This window comes from Phycodurus eques, chromosome 4 (genome assembly GCF_024500275.1).
Source record: "Phycodurus eques isolate BA_2022a chromosome 4, UOR_Pequ_1.1, whole genome shotgun sequence".
Lineage (NCBI taxonomy): Eukaryota > Metazoa > Chordata > Actinopteri > Syngnathiformes > Syngnathidae > Phycodurus > Phycodurus eques.
The window spans coordinates 7,442,478-7,462,609 of record NC_084528.1 but is presented as its reverse complement, the minus strand read 5'-3'; the positions used below and the strand labels follow the sequence as shown (position 1 = coordinate 7,462,609).

Genomic DNA, 20,132 nt, shown 5'->3' with positions numbered 1-20,132 from the left:
TTATGCAACTACCGTATATACTTACTATTAGCGTATACCCTTCAGTCTATTTTGCAATTAATCTGTTGCAATACTTTTGCTTAGCGAATATTTGTTTTTTCCCAGTTTAAAGCAAAACTAAAGGAAATGGTCTCACTGTTCCAATACGTTTTCTTCAATGGCTATATTTTATTTTAAAAATATATATATATATATATTTTTTTTTTAAATCTCAGACTTGTAAATTAACAGCTGTGGAATCTTGAATGTTTGCACCAACCCAGGTTTCCATCCAGTTTCATGTGAGGAGCTGTTGGTCACAATAGCTGACTACAAACATGGTATGAATGCTGCAGGGCCATTAGTGGCCATATTGTCCAGCTTGATAGTACAGCTGTGAGTTGAATAAGCCATCCATTACCACTGACTTTTCAGATTCACACTACCTATGACGTTGCCATTATGGCACTGAAAATTAGACAGCCATAAAGAGCAAGCCCCGGACAATCAAAGCAGAGAGTAGATGCAAAACTGATGTGATCTGCTCTGATGGGAAGAGGGACTTTAATTGAATGCCAAGCAGAAGCTGGAGGGTGACCTGATGAGAGCGATGGAAGAACAAAGAGCCCTGGCAAGATTTGACACAAATTAGTACTTATTAGTCTGGTCTGTTTTCGGCACATAAAATCAAGAGTGTGCAGAAATTCAGGGGAAACAAATGGAATTAACTGCCACTGAGGGGAAATAAGGAGGCAGAAGATGGGGGCGGGTGATTGTAGTCTGAATTTTACAGTTGACATGGCACAGTGATATGAGGGGAGAAAATAGTGGTCAGGCCTGCTGCTCCGGGGGGGGTATCTATTATACCAAAAGCATTATTAGATCAAACATTCACACACAGTCCTAATAGCCATCCTTTGCATTAAACAATTCATTGTCAGCATCTGGGTCAGAATATCATACAGTAGATCAGAACAATGCCAAAATGCGGAAAAATCTGAATTTGAGAAATGCCAGTAAATACACCAAATGTGACAGAACAACAGCTACAGTATGACATTACTACATTATTGTTTGGGACCAGGAGTCGATCCTTTCTTCACCAAAGCTTTAACAGTTTCCATCACTTTGTTATAGGTTTAACTCAGCAGTCCATTACACTTTGTCTCAGAATTTTGAGTTCTTTGCATCTTTTAGTGTCCCCTCTCTACTTTTGTTCCCAAAGTGTGAGCAAACAGTAATAGACTATCCCTTTACTCCTGCCCCCTTGAGGTTGTTTCTGAACAAAAGTTGTTTTTTTAGCCTTCTTTATAACTCAAGTTTGGCATCAACTGCTGCTATTTTACATACTCTGGCTTTCTAGACGAATTGTATTGAATAATTGACACTTTTGCTTTCGTCCAATTAATACATGAACCGACCTATAATAACGGTAATACTTTACATGCGGTTTTAACCTGTGCATAGCAACCTCAAATATAATGGTACTTCTCCATACCACTGCTTTGTCTGACCATTACTTCATAAAATTTGAAGTCTTGGCCCACCGGCATTGTTCTGACCACAACCAAAGCTATAGCAGCAATAATATTAGTTCTTCAACTACTACTGCACTCACTGAACTATTACCCTCAGCAATTTCTCATTTCCTTCTTATGTGGGTCCTATTGATAATCTCACAAACAATTTTAATGTGGCTCTGTGTAACGCTCAACACCGTCGCACCATTAAGACCTAAAACACGTCCGAAGAAATGTACTCCTTGGTTCACAGATGAAACCGTAGCACTAAAACAAGCATTTCGGAAGCTCGACTGCAAATGGTGTGCGATTAAACTTGAGGTCTTCCGTCAGGCATGGGGGGATAGTTCACTGAAATACAAGTACAAATACAGCTAAAACTAATTATTTTTGCAAAATAATTTGTCTTTATAAAAATAACCCTAAATACTGATACTGTAGCAATGCTAACCCAAAAGCAGCCTACTTCCTACAGCTCCTTTTCAGCTGATGATTGTATGCAATTTTTTTTTACTAAATTGAGTTTATTCGGAATGAGATTAAGGACATCGTGCCCCAAATCCGGTTGAATTCTTCGATCGCAGAGACTAATATGACTACCATTGCCTCCCTCATTTTAAGTATTCCCTTGACACAGTCTCACAAAACTCGTTAGTGCGGCAAAACAGACAACCTGCTTGCTTGAACGTCTTTCTGGGAAACTTATCAAAGAGCTGTTATTAATCTTAAAACTTTGAATCTTAACTATAAATTTGTCACTCGCTGTTCCTGCAGCTTTCAAGACAGCGGTTATTCGACTCTTACTCAAAAGACCCAACCTCAACCCTGAGAGTCTTTGCAATCATAGGCCAGTGCCAAATCTCCTATTGCTTTAAAATACTCTTTTAAAAACTTTAGTACAACATCTTAATGATCACATGGCCTGTAGCAATCTATTTGAACTTCATCAGCCCGGATTCAGGACAGACCACGCTACTGAAACGGCCTTTGCAAAAGTGACAAATGATCTTTTACTAGCTATTATTACACGACCTCAGCACTGCCTTTGATACCATTGTTCACTATATACTACTTGATCGGCGAGCACTTTCTTGGTTTAACTCTTATCTCTCCGTTAGGGTGCACCATTTAACTAATGGTAATGTGACCTCTGTGTATTATAATGTCACTTGTGGAGTCCCGCAGAGATCCGTACTCGACCCTCTTTTGTTCAGTATTTATATGCTGCTGCTTGGCGATATCTTACGCAAATATAAGTTTAGCTTTCATTGTTATGCCGACGATACTCAGCTATACATGTCATAAAAACTAACTAGCCCACGTGATTGCCATAATCTGGAGTCGTGTCTTGCTGAGATTAAACAGTGGATGTCCTGTAGATTTTTGCTCCTTAACCCTGAGAAAACTGAGCCCTTGATTATTGGCCCAGCTAAACATAGCCACTTGTTTAAAGACACCACCCTGAGTTTTGACAAAAGCACCATTACCCAAAGTGAGTCAGCAAAAAAATCTCAGCATTATATTTGATTCAACTCGCTCCTTTCAAAAGCACATTAGGAATATTACCAAAACTGCGGGGTTTTTTTCATCTTCACAATATCGCTAAGTTACGGCCCATCCTATCTGCTAGTGACACAGAGATCATGGTCCACGGATTTGTTGCGTCTCAACTCGACTATTGTATCGTGCCACTTTCTGGTCTTCTCATGACGAGTATTAAAAGCCTCAGGTTCATAGAGAACGCTGCAGCAAAACTTTTGACGAGGACGATAAAGTTCATTCATTCATTCATTCTGGCCAACTTGCATTGGCTCCCGGTCTACTTGAGATGCGATTTTAAGATCATGTTACTGACTTATTAAATATTACCCGGGTTAGCACCCTCTAATCTCGCTGACTTAGTTGTACCGTATGTTCCATCACGAAACCTACGCTTGTTAAACACTGGTGTTTTAGTGACTCAAGAGAGCCAGAAATAAATCCGCAGGCTTTTGAGCATTATCTATTCGGGCTCCAGTACTCTGGAATGCCCTACCTGCAGACATTAAAGCTGTTACCTCGGTAGAATTTTTTAAAATCCCTATTTAAGACTTATTTCTACTCTTTAGCATTTAGTTAAAGTACATGTAGGACTGCTTTACTGCCGCAAGTCCTACCTCCTCGTCTCCTGCTCTGAGAGATGGCTTGGTGAGCGAATCTGAGGCTATTGCTGTTTGTGTTCTGCACCAACCAACTGGAACTAGATTTGAGGTGGACCACTTCCCCTGGAGTTGTTGCAAAGGGGAATTCTGCTCTGACTGACCAGGCCAGGTCCTGAGGCAGAACCACTGAAGGTGTCTACCCTGCGGCACCTTTTTTCTTGAAATGGACGTATACTATCTTAGTGAACATTGTACAGCATCTTGCCATCGTCATGAAGAATGGACAGCAACGGACTATGTGATAAATGTTGCCCACTTGACATCCATTGCAGCCTGGTCATCCTGGAGGTGGGATTCCCCCCCCCTCCTTCTGGAATCCCTTCTCAAGAGGGGCTTTTCCATCAACCAGCCCCAGGAACTTTCTGGTAGCAGGAGTTCCTGCTAGCAAAAGGTTCCTGTGGCCCATGTAGTTTCTGTTTCCATTGCACTTATAAGTTCAGGGTAGCCTAAGTAAATGAGGCTGATGTTGCTCATTACTGACACCTACTGGATGTAAAAGAAAATGCAGGTATTTCAAACTTTCAACATTTTATGTTATATCTTAATCTAAATTTCAAGTATTTTTGATACCTTTAAGACCTAACCCTTTATCCAGGTGAGGCAATTATGACTGATTCTCATTTGCAATGCCAACCTGGCTGCACAGTCTTTGAGGTAGGGAGGTTTTTTTATATACAAGTGCATTTCAATACATTAGAAGATATTCTATTTTATTGAGATGACATACGAAAATAGATTGTGTAACAGAAGCTTGCAGATTACTGTAGATGTGATTTATCATCTGGAATATGTAATCGGGACATGAGCCTGAAGCCTTACAGTTTCATTACAAATTTGAGAACAATAAATCACATCTAGAGAGATCTGCAGACTTGTACATTTATTTATATATTTATTCAAAAAGACAAGTTTTTCTAATGTCTTGGCCTTCAGGCGATTACATTTTTCTTCATGTTCATGAAATTTTAGGATGTAATATATATTAAGTTAAATATTTGTTTATATTTTGCTTTGTTTTACTCTGCTTTCTGCAGCCAAGTTAGCATTGCAAATGCAGTACCCTACCTGGATAAAGTTCAATAAATAAATAAATACATGACTTCATGGACAGGTCTGTTAGTTATAAAATCAGACATGCAAACAACCAAAGGCATGAAAAAAAAACAAAAAACATTTTCTTCACACAGAAAAAAATTTTTTTTACACCGCTCAAGTACGTTGATGTACAAATTTAATATTAAAATTAAATTTGCCTAATTTCTTTGCTTTTTTGTTCTGGCCCATCTCCACCTGCACCTGATGCCTGCTACAAGCTGTGCCACATGAATAGCATCCTCCTCCTTAAGCACTCTCATTCTGGAATTTCCATCCATCCATCCATCCATCCATCCATTTTCTGAGCCGCTTCTCCTCACTAGGGTCGCGGGCGTGCTGGAGCCTATCTCATCTGTCATCGGGCAGGAGGCGGGTTACACCCTGAACTGGTTGCCAGCCAATCGCAGGGCACATACAAACAATCAACCATTCGCACTCACAGTCACACGTACGGGCAGTTTAGAGTCTTCAATTAACCTATCATGCATGTTGTTTGGGATGTAGGAGGAAACTGGACTACGGAGAGAAAACCAAGTGTGGCTCAGCGGGAAAACGTAAAGATCGGTGTTTGGAAGCCTCACGCCCTTCAGCGTCGACCAAGGAAAACGCACAGGCCTACTTGGGGTTGGACCTCCGCTCCTTCCCGGGTCCACAGAACTGTGAGGCTGACGCTCTAACCAGTCGTCCACCGTGCCGCCCATTCTGGAGTTTTTTTATGACTAAAATCATTGCCTGTTTTACTTCATTTTTTCACTATTACCAACTTCAAAGACCAATCCTGAATGCATCCTCCAGGTAAATATTAAGGACAATATTTTTCTTTTTTTATTGGTTATTTCTGAATTTGACGTTAGTTCATTCTGTGTTGTGACATAATCCCTAACATCGCTCCGTCGCTTTATACACTTAACATTAACATCTGTAAACTAATCAGATAATTGTAGGCGTGTTTCCTAATACAAGATGTACTACTGGATCAACGGTTGTCGCCGATGTTACGTGTGCTTCGCGGTCCCGCTGGAACCACAAACCGCACCACCTCAACGCGAAAATACAAAAGACCAGTGGAACAAATAGGACACTGAGTGATCTGATGAGCAAAGATGTTGCATAAACGTAAGAGTAGCAACAGAGGATGTCCACTCCAGACGTTGGTAGAGTAGCCAAATATTGTACTCAAGTAAGAGTACAGTTAACTTGACAATAATCTCAAGTAAAAGTAAAAGCTAGTCCTCCCAAAAAATACTTGAGTAAGAGTAAATAGTACACAGTGAAATAATTACCGAAGTACTGAGTAAATAGCACAAACATCCATCCATCCATTTTCTGTACGGCTTTATCCTCACTAGGGTCGCATGTGTGCTGGAGCCCATCCCAGCTATCCTCAGGCGAGAAGCGGGGTACACCCCGAACTGGTCGCCAGCCAATCGCAGGGAACATACAAACAAACAACCATTCGCACACACATTCACACTTACGGTGAATTTAGAGTCTTCAATCAACCTACCATGCATGTTGTTTGGGATGTAGGAGGAAACTGGACTACGGAGAGAAAACCAAGTGTGGCTCAGCGGGAAAACTTAAAGATCGGTGTTTGGAAGCCTCACGCCCCTCAGCGTCGACCAAGGAAAACGCACAGGCCTACTTGGGGTTGGACCTCCGCTCCTTAACGGAACAGAGTAGCTTGCCGCTGTGGCAAGGTATGCCACGCTCGATTGGTGATTCGAAGCTTTGCTTTTCAGTGTATTTTCATCCTCTTATTTCTAGCCTACAGAAGTCTGTCAACCAAATCAACGTTTGTTAGCACAGTCCGACCCCAAACGAGTTCCTGGTAGTCTCAGAAGACCCTACCTGCCAGGAGGAACAAACAATCCAGGGGAAACCTTCCATACCCTGGTAGTTTTTTTTTTTCCTTTGGTGACATGGGTTAACTCAAACTACAAGGGTAGCTTGGCAAGTTCCTGCAAAGTTTCCAGCGCTGGAAAAGCTCCTAAGGTTTCATTATTTCCCCAAATGTAGGGTTTTTAGTTTTTCCTTGCCCCATTGGGGTGATTTAAATAACGGGACGTCGTCAATTATGGCCAACTTTGGGCCTGTGAAGCCCTTTGATACTCTTTTGTAATTAAGGGCTATACAAATAAACTTTATCTACCCATTTGTTGTCTGTTACTTAGTACACAAGATTTTGTTGTTCTACAGGACACTCATTGTTCAATAATTGTATTGGCTGTGGCCAATGTTTGTGCAATGGCTATGGTTGATTTTCCATCTTCTCTCAGCTTTACGATTGTTTATTTTTTACCCATAGACAACTCTCCGTGATTCAGGTTTGCAACACCTGTAACTAGTATAAATGCAGTCCTTAAAGGCAAAACCAAAATGTAAAACTGAGCATGCCATAGACTGTCAGCACTACTTATTGTTTGAATGCAGAAGTGGGTAGAGTAGCCCAAGTACTCAAGTAAGAGTATTGTCACTTTCGAACAATATGACAAAGTAAAAAGTAGTCATCCAAATATTTACTTGAGTGAAAGTAAGAAAGTACTCAATGAAAAAAACTATAAACTAAAGATTACTTTTATTATTCTTAAGCAGAGCATGAACATAAAATATTTTTTTAAAAACAATATGGGAGTTGACACACACCTGCCACCATTAAAATGTTTAACTGCCCAAAAACACATACATTGGGCCCTACAGAAACATTATTTGCTTTATCCGTTTAAATGACTTCATGAAGAAGCTGTTTGCTGAACAGACGTGTGTGCGACACCGTAGTGCTAATGTTGCCATATCCACTGCCAAAACAACAATAGAAACATCTGCAACTTACCACAATCAGTTTTATCAAGTTAGAAGTGGGCTGAAATATCCAAGTTTGTGCAGTCACAATTTAAGAGCTGCATGATAAATGTTTTTTTTTTTTCATGTTTTTTGGAGTCTGTAAAATAAATTTATGCGGCTGTCCCACCGCCCCCCCCCAAAAAAAAGTCATTTTGATTGGCACGTGAAGAATACATAGCGGTCATGTGAGTGCCTTGTGTCATTTGACTGAAATTTTTTTCATTTTGATTGGCTCGCGAAGAATACATAGCGGTCATGTGACTGCCTTGTGTCGTCTGATTGATGAATTGGAGTCAAATGACATTGGTCATCCCATTTGATTGGCCCAACTGGGGCCCTATGCAGAAGTCGAAGTCTAAAAATAGACGCGCACATGCAAGAATGAATAAAAAGTAGCGAACGGCATGTCAATCATTGTAACGGAGTAAAAGTACTGATCCTTCTTCACATAAATACTCAAGTAAAAGTAGAAAGTACGGTGCATTTAAAGTACTCTGACAAGTACAGTTTATGGAAAATGTTACCCGAGTAAATGTAGCGCGTTACTACCCACCTCTGTTTGCATGATCATTTATTAATTAAAGGGCACGTCCATGGATACCACCACAATACATTCACTTTTGTTCACATGATAAATGGTGCAATCTTTAAAGTTATGCATCAAAATAAGATAACTGGAAATAAAAGCTGAACTGTCTCAGATTCATCTTTTGCTGTCAAACCCAAATGATTTCAGTCAACAGCAAAAATAAATGTATTGGTCTTCCTGTTCCAATACTTTTGGAGGAGAGTGTCACTGCACTTCAGATCTTTCACCAGCATCAAACTTTGTGGAGAGAAATTTAATCAGTCACTGAGTATTTTCCATTTCACTTTGAGGCCTCAGTAGGAGCAGTCAATTAGAAGCATAAACAATTTCAAGGTCAAGTACCCTACATATCTATATATACACATATATATATATATATATATATACATATATATATATATATATATATATATATACACACACACACACATATATACACACACACACACACTGCGAAACCTATTTTGAAGAATTGCCTTAAGGTAATACAAAAAAAAAATAAAAAATTGGAGTATTTGTGGGAAAAAACAATCATGAAAATGGCAATTGACATTGACAAAAACATTGAGTCTTTACTGATGCATGTGGACAGGCGGAGATCAGTTTCTTTGAATCAACATTGGCATAATCTATTACTTTCACTGGGTATTGACTATAGATATTAAATTATGAAATTGAACAACAGTGAGTGCGATTTTTCATATTTATCTATTGACTTTCAACTTGCTGCTACATTTTACTGAAAAGAAAGCAAGGTCCCTCGTCAAACAATTACTGAAACAGCTGATAGAGGAATCTGTTGATATTCCATCGAAGGTTGGTGGTAGTGACCATTAAAAGTGAATACAATCATCTCAGTTCGCAGAATGTGTCATCTGAACAAATTCCATGTTTTTTTTTCTTTAATGAACAAACTCAATCAAATATATTGGACAGTGGGACTGAAAAGAGAGGAAAAACTCATTTGTAAATCAAAAATGTAATAATTCAGAGGTTTACAAACATTGTATGGAAAGTTGCATTTAACAATACAACATATTTACATCAACTTGAAATGTATAATTATTCACAATATTCAATAATACACTTTAATCTTGTTTAAATACAATGCATTAATTAAAGCCACAGGGTAATAACAACACATTGGCATCTTTGCCATAGTCTATGATAATCAGCAGTCTTAAATGTTACAGGTAGTAAAGGGTTTGTCAATAATTATAGAGCAAACTAAATTTGCAAATATTTCAAGTATTTTTGTAGTAGTACTGGTAAACAAGCTGATGCATGTTTAGCCAATAATTCTGATACATTTTGGGATTCACAGTCAAAACAAAAAAATATTTTACAAACAATTTACAGGAACTCTTATTAAATATTTAATTACAGATAAATCAGGTGTAAGAAAACAATTTTAAAAAAGCTTGAGTTTTTGCTAAACCTTCAGTTTTGATCATTTTTTGCCCAGTCTTGCCATCCACCCGGGTAATGCTGAACTCTGAAATAGGGGATAAAATGAGATAGTGAAATGGGAGGAAAAGATGGTGAGTTAAATATGTATGTTTTAATCCTGAAGTGTTTAACTTTTATGTGTTGTTTTCTTTAGATAGTAGTCACAATGTATTGGCATTTGTGAACAACTGGTTGAAAATAGGAACTGTGGACACAGAACATGGACACCAAACTCTCACAAATGCGCCCTGCCAGTGTGTCACTCATATTGTGTTTGCTGTATTCACAACTGTGACAATTTAAATCCACCCATCCATCCATTTTCTGAACCGCTTATCCCCACTAGGGTTGCGGGTGTGCTGGTGCCTATCTCAGCTGACTTCGGGCGAGACCTGAACTGACTTCGGGCAACCTGAACTGGTCACCTGCAGAGCACATACATTATAGACAACCATTCACACCTATGGACAATATGGAGTCTTCAGTTAACATACATTGCATGTTTTTGGAATGTGGGAGGATACCGGAGGACCCAGAGAAAACCATCACAAGCACAGGGAGAACATGCAAACTCCACACAGGCGAGGCCGGATTTGAACCCAGGACCTCAGAACTGTTAGGCGCATGTGCTAACCAGTTGGCCGCATTTCAAATCACGGTCACATTTTGTTCAATGCATGTGTGAACCTTAATTTCTTAATGTTCATCTTGAAGTTGGATGTGATTTTTTTTGGGGGGAATGAATATGTAAATAGTACTTTAATCAAGCATTCATAATTGATAGAATAAACATTTCCTATGAGATGCATAAATGGGATTTTTTTAACCAACATTATTTCACAAGACAAGATCAATAACATCCAACTTCCTTGTTACAATAACAAAGGTTCCGATTAGGGCTTCACGATGTTTAGTTTGAGCATCGTCATTGTGCACGTGCACCCAATAGTCAAATCGCAGGGTCTGCTGCGATGTTGGTTTACGGTAATATTCGGTGAATCAACTGTAATATTAAAAGTGACCAGCAGAGGAGCCTGTTTGAAGCTACTGCATTTCGTATTTCGCTCTTCAGAATGAAAGGACTGTAGGTAGGCAGACGGCAGCTGCATGAATGTGTTCTTTTGTAATACAGTCCAAACATGTAAAAATGAATTACTAGGGGCGGCACGGTGGGCGACTGGTTAGCATATCCCCCTCACAGTTCTGAGGACCCGGGTTCAAATCCAGCCTCGCCTGTGTGGAGTTTACATGTTCTCCCCGTCCCTGCATGGGTTTTCTCCAGGTAGTCTATTTTCCTCCTACATCCCAAAAAACATGCATGGTAGGTTAATTGAAGACTCTAAATTGTCCGTAAGTGTGAATGTCAGTGAGAATGGTTGTTTGTTTATATGTGCCCTGCGATTGAAGGACTTACAATACTTAACTTAATGAACATTTACAATGAAAAGTGAGAACTTTAAACGTCATCTGGAGTCTGGACTGTGAGTTGGTTGAACGCGCTGGACGACTGATGTCACGAAGTAAGTGCTCCTCCCCCCGTCAATCGTCCACAGCTTTACTAAATAAACAGCTGATTAAACTGGTCACTGGGAACGAAAAAGTTTTCTCGCTCTTCGCATCAAAATTACTGTGGTGGGAGCAATGATGTGTGTCACTCACTTTCATATTTACATACACGCACGCACAAACGCATGCACACACACGGTTGCCTTCATGGATCACAATCAGCAGTGTACTGAGAATGGTGTGCTTGTTTACGCTTAGGTACTTACTCTACTGTGTTGGCATGTCAAGTCTGCAATAAGTTGCTGATTTAATGTGGCTTAAACCTCACTAATATTTAAGTTATTCGTTCATGTTGATGACATCATTCTGTAACTTGTGTGGCGTACATTACCATGTAATGGGTACGGTTAAGCTAAAGCTTTTTTGTACAATGGATAAGTGATATTCCCCGCCACTTGGCAGCCGCTGAAAGTAACTAAAATGTTACTTTTCTTAACTTAGTTACTTTTGAAATTAGGTTATTAGTAAAGTGACGACGTTACCTTTAAGCTAAAGTAATCAGTAAAGTAAACAATTTACATTTGTTTTTTTCCAATATCGTGCGGCCCTCGTTCCAATCCCAATAAATTTCCATTAACATCCAATTTTCCCAGGATTTTGCAACCAAACTAAGAAGTCTTACTCTTTGTATCCCAGTTCGGAAGCCATGTCAAGTGCAGTCTTGCTCCTGATGCCGGCCAGGCAGGTGAACACAATGTTGTCTACCTGCTGGGGCAGCTCTCCACCATACTTCTCATTGAACTCTTCCGGACCTAGCTGCAGAGCGGTGTTCACCTGCCCCACTGCAAATGTGAGTATATAGATGATATTCTCAATGATTCTCAACTGGTGGGTCGAGACCCCAAAAGGGGGTCGTGAACCTATTGGTGGTTCAAGTTCAGGTAGTAAGAAAAAAAGACAAGAGGTCAGTTTCCGACAGTCCCAGCATGACACTTTGACGTGACGAACAATTACGAATTAGCTAGTTTTCTGGACAGTGCAGCAAGGCAGGATTGATCATTTTTGCCTTTGATTGTTTTACATTTATGGCCTAAAGTGCTATTTATACAAAAAAAAAAATACTACAACTATGACTTTACTACTGCATCAGCATTTGGCTTGTGATACACTTTAGCGCACTCCAACTTATGTATACATTTTCCAGGTTGGACTTGCCTTTTATATTGGCTACACCGCTACAATATAGAGTTCATATAAAGGTAGGTAGCCATTAATCTACTCCCTAACAAACAGTGCATTTCAGCTTCTGACTACTAATATCGTGGGTAGCAATATGCATTCGGCGCTACGTCAACGTCATTTGAATAACAGTGGAGGTTTGAAAGACAACTTGCACAGTACAAACTGCAGCAGCATTTAAACGGCCTTCCACGTTTTTACGGTATGATCATAATTCGCTGTCTACATCTTTCACTTCGTCAAATAAAGACAAACTATTAATGTTGCGCATTGCGAAACAGAGATCAGTGAAATTTTGCGGTTGTATTTTGTGTGATTGCAATAGTTAATTAGAATAGATTTATTTTTGAACATGCAGGTATCATGTTCATCCTCAGTTTCCTAATAATGTCCTCTTAAAGGTACTTTGAACATGTACTAAGAATGTGCAGTTATGTTTAAAAATTGGCTATTTTTAACAATACATTTCACAACTTAAACGACAATAGGAAAATACCGACTTTAGGGTGACAGTTGAGAACCAGTGCCTTAAATGGCCCTTTGCTAACACAAATTAAAGCATGGTAAATCATATTTGCCAATCAATGGGTCCACGCCCCAGTAACAAATGTTTTAAATGAAGGGAAGACAACACTTACAAGGGATGTTGATTGCGCCGGGGATGGCGCCGTATTCTCGGAGCTCCCATGGCTCTCTGACGTCTATAACGACTGACTTGCCACCGGCCAAGAGCTTCTTCAACTGCTCGTAAGTCACATCAGTGCTCGGTGACACCGAACCGAATCTGCGGCAACCGAGCCACAACTCTGGAGCTGAAGGACAACCAGACAACTTGCCGCATATTGAAAACGTGGGAGACATTATTGTCGGGTTTTGTTATTTACATACTGGTAAAATATCGCGTGAACTGTTACCAACGCAAAACAGAAAACTCACTTGTGTCAAGACGCTGTGTGTTGGAAAGTCCTCCTGGCAGGGGGATTCGTCCGCTCGGGACAAAGGCACTATGAAGGACGTCACTGTCCCAGCACAGTCGTGGGGCGACTCTGGAAAATCTCACACACATTCGGAGAGCCATGAGCAATTACTAAGTAGAGTCTATAATAAGATGAATTATTCTTACAAAACTTCGAAATGTAACGCAGCCCCTGTTGTGTGCACTTAACTAACCACGAGCTGAGCATGCGTAGAGTACGGGTCGCGCAAAGGACCAAAGTTATAGTGTCACATACAAATATAAAATACAAAATAAAATAACTTAAAGATGAAATAGTATAACACGACTACATATTTAGTCCCCACTAAAGTAGTAAAAAATATGAGGTATTAATGTGCATAACGGAAAGTGAACAAGTACACGGACTTCTAAATTACTTAGAGCAGTCAGTACTCTGTTTACAATGTTTACAGATTTAACTCGTAAAGTGGAATTAACTGATTGTTTGGCGTTTGCTTCAAATGCATATCGAATTCTTACTACTTTATTTTTTTCCATCACGCCCATTCTAAAACCTTTTAAGTATGACTGTTTAAAACGTCACCCGAGTATTTGAGCGTTACCCCAGTTTCCTGCTGGATTTGAATGCAACGCTGCCGATTGCCATATTGCTTCCGAGTGCGTCACGTTTATTTGGATTGCTATTTTATGATGCAAAATCTGGCAACGTTTAGTCAAGGGTAACAGTGGATTTATTTTATGTACATGTTATTCCATGGGCTCGGCTTTAGTTCGTAATTCCCTTGTTTCCAATTGTACAAGCAGCAAAAAGTTACGTTAATTGTATCATTAGTGGTGACAGCCTGTGGCTAGCCAGGAAGAGCTAGCATCGCTTGTTTGAGCGAACACTGTCAATCACTGGAACGAAAAAATAAAGAGGTGAGCTCCTTATGTTTTCCTGATGCATCCCGAATGTCGCTAGCAAAGTGTCACCTTGCTGTTCATCTTCGACACCTCTATATGTTCTATAATGTTAGTTCCGACTGTGCTGTAATTGGAATCATTTAACCGTGTGAACGTCTCGAATAAAGTGACTTCCTTATCACTTAAAAAGGCATCCCTTGTTGAATGCCACAGAATTTATATCCCAGCCTAACAGAAAATTATATTCAAAGGGAGAATATTTTGAATAAATATATCAACTGTTTAACATGTTATATTAATTTGACTTGGCGGTGCTAAATATTAGGTACTTGACAGTTATCGTTTATAGGTCAATACAATTTTAATTGTATTAGCCTCCATCTGGAGCACACAATGCTAGATTACACCTAATGAATGAAGAGATAATTTACTCGGATGCACGTTGGATACCAGTCACAAGTTGTGCACATTGTTTTTCTGTTGTCTGACATGGCAAGTAGGGCTAGTTGAGAAGGGTTTTAAAATTAAATCTGTTTTTTTTCACCCCACAAAAATCAAATTTGAAATGTTCCCATTTTTGTGTTGTGTTACATTATACAAAAAAAACTGAGTTTTTTACAAATTTATTTTTGAATTTATTTATTAACTTAACTTCAACAGAAAAAATTATCCATCCATTTTCCAAGCAGCTTATCCTCACAAGGGTCGCAGGCGTGCTGGAGCCTATCCCAGCTATCTTCGGGCAGGAGGCGGGGTACACCCTAAACTGGTTGCCAGCCAATCGCAGGGCACACATAAACAAACAACCATTCGCACTCACATTCACACCGAGGGGCAATTTAGAGACTTCAATTAACCTAGCATGCATGTTTTTGGGATGTGGGAGGAAACCGGAGTGCCCGGAGAAACCCCACACAGGCACGGGGAGATCTAAATAGCCAAAATACGGGACCTTTAAAGTAAATGTTCCCTCATGAGAACAATGCCCGTTTTTCAAAATACGAACGTAAACATGATCCTTAATGAATTTTAATGTTAAAAATGTTAAATTTAACATAATAAAATGAGCTGTCAGACTGTATGGCTCGGCTTATGTCTTTTTTTATTTATTTTTATTTTTATAAAGCCTATTCCCACAGTCCTCTCCAGCTCACCTTTACTATTTTCTCATCTGGAGATCAACAGGTGATGCAGATGACCGCTGCAAAATATTTGCAGCATGGATGTACATACCTTGGGTCAAAGGTTTCCAACAGATCAATAAAGCACTGGTTTTGCAACGTGGAAATGGACACCATGTCTTTAGCAAGGTTCAGCGCAATTGGCCCTGTGATTGTCGACCAACAGGCTCCTTTCATGTCATATGAAACTCAATGTTAAAATGATTCCCCTCATGTATGTTTCTGAGCAGGAATAAAATTCTCTTGGCACTTTTTGTAAAGTAGTTGCGAGAGATGTTGAAAAAGATGCTAAATATAGCGACAATTCACAAATTTGTCAGCACTGTCTATGCTTTTGTAAACTAGCTTCACTCTGCTCGTAGCCATGTTGTTAGTCAAGCATTGCAAGACGCACTTTGAACTATGGAAGCCGCAAAAAAAAAATTGAATGAAAAAAATCATCCTGACATATTAACTTGAACGAATTGATTGAATGGAAAGTGAAAAGAACAATTAAGAACAGTGTGATTGTTTGGTGTCATAACGTCAACGTCTTAACCTGCAGAGCTCCAAATGCGTCTTAAGGACCCCCTGACAGCCGCCAACATGACTAAGCGGACAAATAAACCACGAAAACCTCGAGACGAAGATTCATCAGATGAAGTCGGTGGTAAGTCACAGAAATGAAATATTTTTCCACACTTTTGTTGTTGTTTTAATAACTGAGCATCATTGACTTCTTATAAGATTGTTTTTTTTTATATACTGAATGTAATTAATGCAAAAAAAAAGGTATACTGCAAAAACAAGTGATTAATTTTTCTCATTTAATTCAGTAATTCTTTTTCCAGCATGGCGGCACGATGGACGACTGGTTAGCACGTCGGCCTCACAGTTCTGAGGACCCGGGTTCAAATCCGGCCTCGCCTGTGTGGAGTTTGCATGTTCTCCCCGTGCCTGCATGGGTTTTGTCCGGGTACTACGGTTTCCTCCCACATCCCAAAAACATGCGTGGCAGGTTAATTGAAGACTCTAAATTGCCCATTGGGGTGAATGTGAGTGCGAATGATTTTTTTGTTTATATTGGCCTGCGATTGGCTGGCTACCAGTTCAGGGTATACCCCACCTCTCTCCCGAAGATAGCTGGGATCGGCTCTTGCACACCATGCGACCCTAGTAAGGATAAGTGGTATGGAAAATAAATCAGAATCATCTTTATTTGCCAAGTATGTCCAAAACACACAAGGAATTTGTCTACGGTAGTTGGAGCCGCTCTAGTACAACAGACAGTCAATTTACAGAACACTTTGGAGACATAGACATTGACAAAAAACAATTGTGCAAAAAGATGCAGAGTCCTCTAGCACTTAGAGCAGTTCGAAGGACTAATATTGCAGTAGACCGGTGCAATGACCATTGTGCAAAGGGCGCTGAGACGTCAAGGAGTGTATGCAGTTTGAAGTGACGAGTAGTGCGATCATCTGGGACAATGATGGTTGTGCAAATGTTACAGATACTCCTCAATCGGTGTGCAAATGGAGCAGATGCTACTCCAGCATATGAGATGCAATAGTAGTAAAGGAAAAAGCTACTCTTTGTATATTAGTTTTTGGAATAGTTCACTATTCCCTAGAGAATCACAAGTCAGTTTACTTGGCATCTTTCTTGGCAGTAAGTTTGTCTATGTTAGGGACAAGGTTTGCTGGTGTAGAGATTCGTAGGACGGACTGCAGGTGTTCATCAGTGAGGTGACACCTACAGCATCTGACGTAAGTATTTAACACGTCAACATTTTTCTCACTAAATATACTTCTAAAGGTGCTGTTGACCTGAATATTTCACAAGATATTGGGAACAACCCAAGTAATCCGTATATACAAAGAAAGGAAAACAAATAAGATCAGAAATTCAGTTGTGTGTAAAAATATGAAATGCCACAGGGAAAAGGTATTGAACATGTGAACAAAAGGAGGTATGGAAAGCCAACACAAGACCTAAAATCTATCAATAATCAAACAGCAATCAAGCCCCTTGTCGGTGCAAATGAATATTAGCTGGTTCAGTCCCAATTGATGGCCTACAAAAAGGTCTCATTGCCAAGGTGTGAAGTCAAGACACATCTAATGATTGGTAAGAGCAGAGAGCTGTCTCAAGACCATCACAAACTAATTGTTGCAAAACATACCGATGGCATTAGTTACAGGCGCATATCTAAGCTTATAAACGTTCCAGTGAGCATGGTTGTGGCCATAATACATAAGTGGAAAGGCAATCATACCACCATAAATGTGCCTCAATCAGGTGTTCCTTGGAAGATTTCTGAGAGAGGAATGCAAAGAATAATCAGAAGAGTTGTCCAAGAGCCAAGGACCACATGTGGAGAGCTTCAAAAAGACCTGGAATTAGCAAGTACTGTTGTCACAAGGAAAACAGTGAGTAATGTACTCCACCGCTATGGCCTGTATGCACGCTCATGTCAAAGCTCGTTTAAAGTTTCGACAAGCCATTTAAATACTGGGAGAATATTGTCTGGTCGGATGAGAGCAAAATTTAATTGTTTGGATGCCATAATGCACACCAAGTTTGGAAGAGAAATGGCACTGCACATCACCCTAGAAACACCATACCAACAGTGAAGTTCGGAGGTGGGAACATGATGGTGTGGGGCTGCTTTTCAGAAAACTGTACTGGTAAACTTCACATTATTGAAGGAAGGCTGAATGCACTGAGACATTCTTGACAAAAATCTGCTGCCATCTACGAGGATAATGAAAATTAAACAAGGGTAGACATTTCAGCAGGATCATCATCCGAAACATACTGCCAAGGAAAAAATTATGAAGCTGCTAGAGTGGCCCAGTCAATCAACTGACATGAATCTAATGGAAAATCTATGGAAAGAACTGAAACTCAAGGTCCATAGAAGAAGCCCACGGAACCTTCAAGAGTTGAAGACTGCTTGTGCGGAGGAATGGGCCAAAATCACCCCAGAGCAATGCATGCAATTAATTTCTCCATACAGGAGGCGTCTTGAAGCTGTCATTGCAAACAAAGGCTTTTGTTCAAAGTATTAAATAAATACTAGTTGGTGTGTTCAATACTTTTTCCCTGTATCATTTCACATTCTTACGCACAACTTAATTTGGGATTTTATTTGTTCTTCTTTCTTTGTATGTATGGATTACTTGGGTTGTTCCCAACATTTGGTGAAATGTTCATGTCAATAGCACCTTTAGAAATATATTTAATGAGCGAAATTGTGACGTGTTAAATACTTATTTAAGCCGCTGTAAGTGCCGTGAGTTCAGGGCTAATTTTCGTTAGCTTGTCAATGGTGTTTTTCATTTGTGTGTTAGCTTTGAGCTAGCAATTTTTTTTTTTTCACAAAAATGAAGATACGAAGGCTGTATTGTATTTGAACATTCAATCGGTGTAATTCTTTTGTTTATGAGTTTATTTTTACAGTGAACTTCAACTGGAGTGTAAATAAATGACTTTAAGCAAGCAACATTCACTCTTACTCCTCGCTACTATGTTAGCACCTTCGGCAACCTGCTGTTATGACCACGTGGGATAAGCATGCTGTCTGGGCGCTGCTGGATAAAAGTGATGGAGCGGAGTAAGGAATGGGCTGCTTTTATAAGAGTGGTAACATCTGAGATTTTACATCCAATCCAATCTGATACTCGTTTATTTGGTGACATAGGACCGTTTTCCTATCTGAAAGATCGGATCGGGACGCCCCAAATCTAAATGACCTCCTTTGATTCGGTTATAATACCTCATCCATCCATCCATCCATCCATTTTCTTCCGCTTATCTGAGGTTGGGTCGCGGGGGCAGTAGCCTCCCAGACTTCCCTCGCCCCAGCCACTTCCTCCAGTTCTTCCGGGGGGGGGATCCCGAGGCGCTCCGAGGCCAGCTGGGAGACATGGTCTCTCCAGCGTGTCCTGGGTCGTCCCCGGGGTCTTCTCCCAGTGGGACGTGCCCAGAACACCTTACCAGGGAGGCGTCCAGGAGGCATCCGAATCAGATGTCCCAGTCACCTCATCTGGCTCCTCTCAATGTGGAGGAGCAGCGGCTCTACTCTGAGCTCCTCCCGGATGACCGAGCTTCTCACCCTATCTCTAAGGGAGAGCCCGGACACTAGTAAACTAATTTTGTCCGCGTGTATCTGGGATCTTGTTGTTTCGGTCACGACCCACAGCTCATGACCATAGGTGAGGGCAGGAATGTATATCGACCAGTAAATTGAGAGCTTCGCCTTAGCTGCTTCTTTACCACAACGGACCAATACAAAGTCCGCATCACTGCAGACGCTGCACAGATCTGCCTTTCGATCTCCCCTTCCATTCTTTCCTCACTCATGGACAAGACCCCAAGATACTTGAACTCCTCCACTTGGGGCAGGATCACATCCCCAACCTGGAGAAGGCACGCCACCCTTTTCTGACGAAGGACCATGGTCTCAGATTTGGAGTTGGTGATTTTCATCCCAGCTGCTTCACACTCTGCTGCAGAGTTGGAGATAACGGCTTGATGAAGCCAACATAACCGCATCATCTGAAAAAAGCAGAGATGTAATACCGAGGCCATCAAACCGGACTCCCTCTACGCCTCGTGCTTAGAAATTCTGTCCATAAAAGTTATGAACAGAATCGGTGACAAAGGGCAGCCTAGGCAGAGTCC

General features: G+C 40.3%; 2 protein-coding genes across 11 annotated transcripts in view; one reads left to right on the top strand and one right to left on the bottom strand.

The window, feature by feature from the left end:
* Positions 1-9,099: 9,099 nt before the first annotated feature.
* Positions 9,100-13,597, bottom strand: tstd3 (thiosulfate sulfurtransferase like domain containing 3). The gene is made up of 4 exons (XM_061673815.1): positions 13,359-13,597; positions 13,061-13,234; positions 11,866-12,025; positions 9,100-9,723 (listed from the first exon to the last, which is right to left on the bottom strand). The coding sequence occupies exons 1-4, from the start codon at positions 13,498-13,500 to the stop codon at positions 9,669-9,671; spliced, it is 531 nt and encodes a 176-aa protein (XP_061529799.1). The 5' UTR covers positions 13,501-13,597; the 3' UTR covers positions 9,100-9,668.
* A 406-nt stretch (positions 13,598-14,003) lies between these two features.
* usp45 (ubiquitin specific peptidase 45) overlaps positions 14,004-20,132 on the top strand; it is a 63,621-nt gene continuing 57,492 nt past the window's right edge. For 9 of the 10 annotated variants that reach the window (XM_061673807.1, XM_061673806.1, XM_061673805.1 and 6 more), the window contains exons 1-2: positions 14,004-14,298; positions 16,009-16,113. In XM_061673807.1, coding sequence (XP_061529791.1) covers positions 16,017-16,113 — 97 coding nt within the window. In that variant the 5' untranslated portion in view covers positions 14,004-14,298; positions 16,009-16,016. Of the gene's footprint in view, positions 14,299-16,008; positions 16,114-20,132 lie in introns of those variants that run through there. The other variant, XM_061673808.1, reaches the window with a different exon arrangement.

Excerpts from the sequence above, each read along its gene's own strand:
- tstd3 (XM_061673815.1), bottom strand. The coding sequence starts at position 13,500 with ATGGCTCTCCGAATGTGTGTGAGATTTTCCAGAGTCGCCCCACGACTG. Across the intron at positions 13,235-13,358 it reads CACACAGCGTCTTGACACAA|CTCCAGAGTTGTGGCTCGGT; the intron begins GTGAGTTTTCTG and ends GTTGTCCTTCAG. Across the intron at positions 9,724-11,865 it reads TCCGAACTGGGATACAAAGA|AGTTCAGCATTACCCGGGTG; the intron begins GTAAGACTTCTT and ends CCCCTATTTCAG.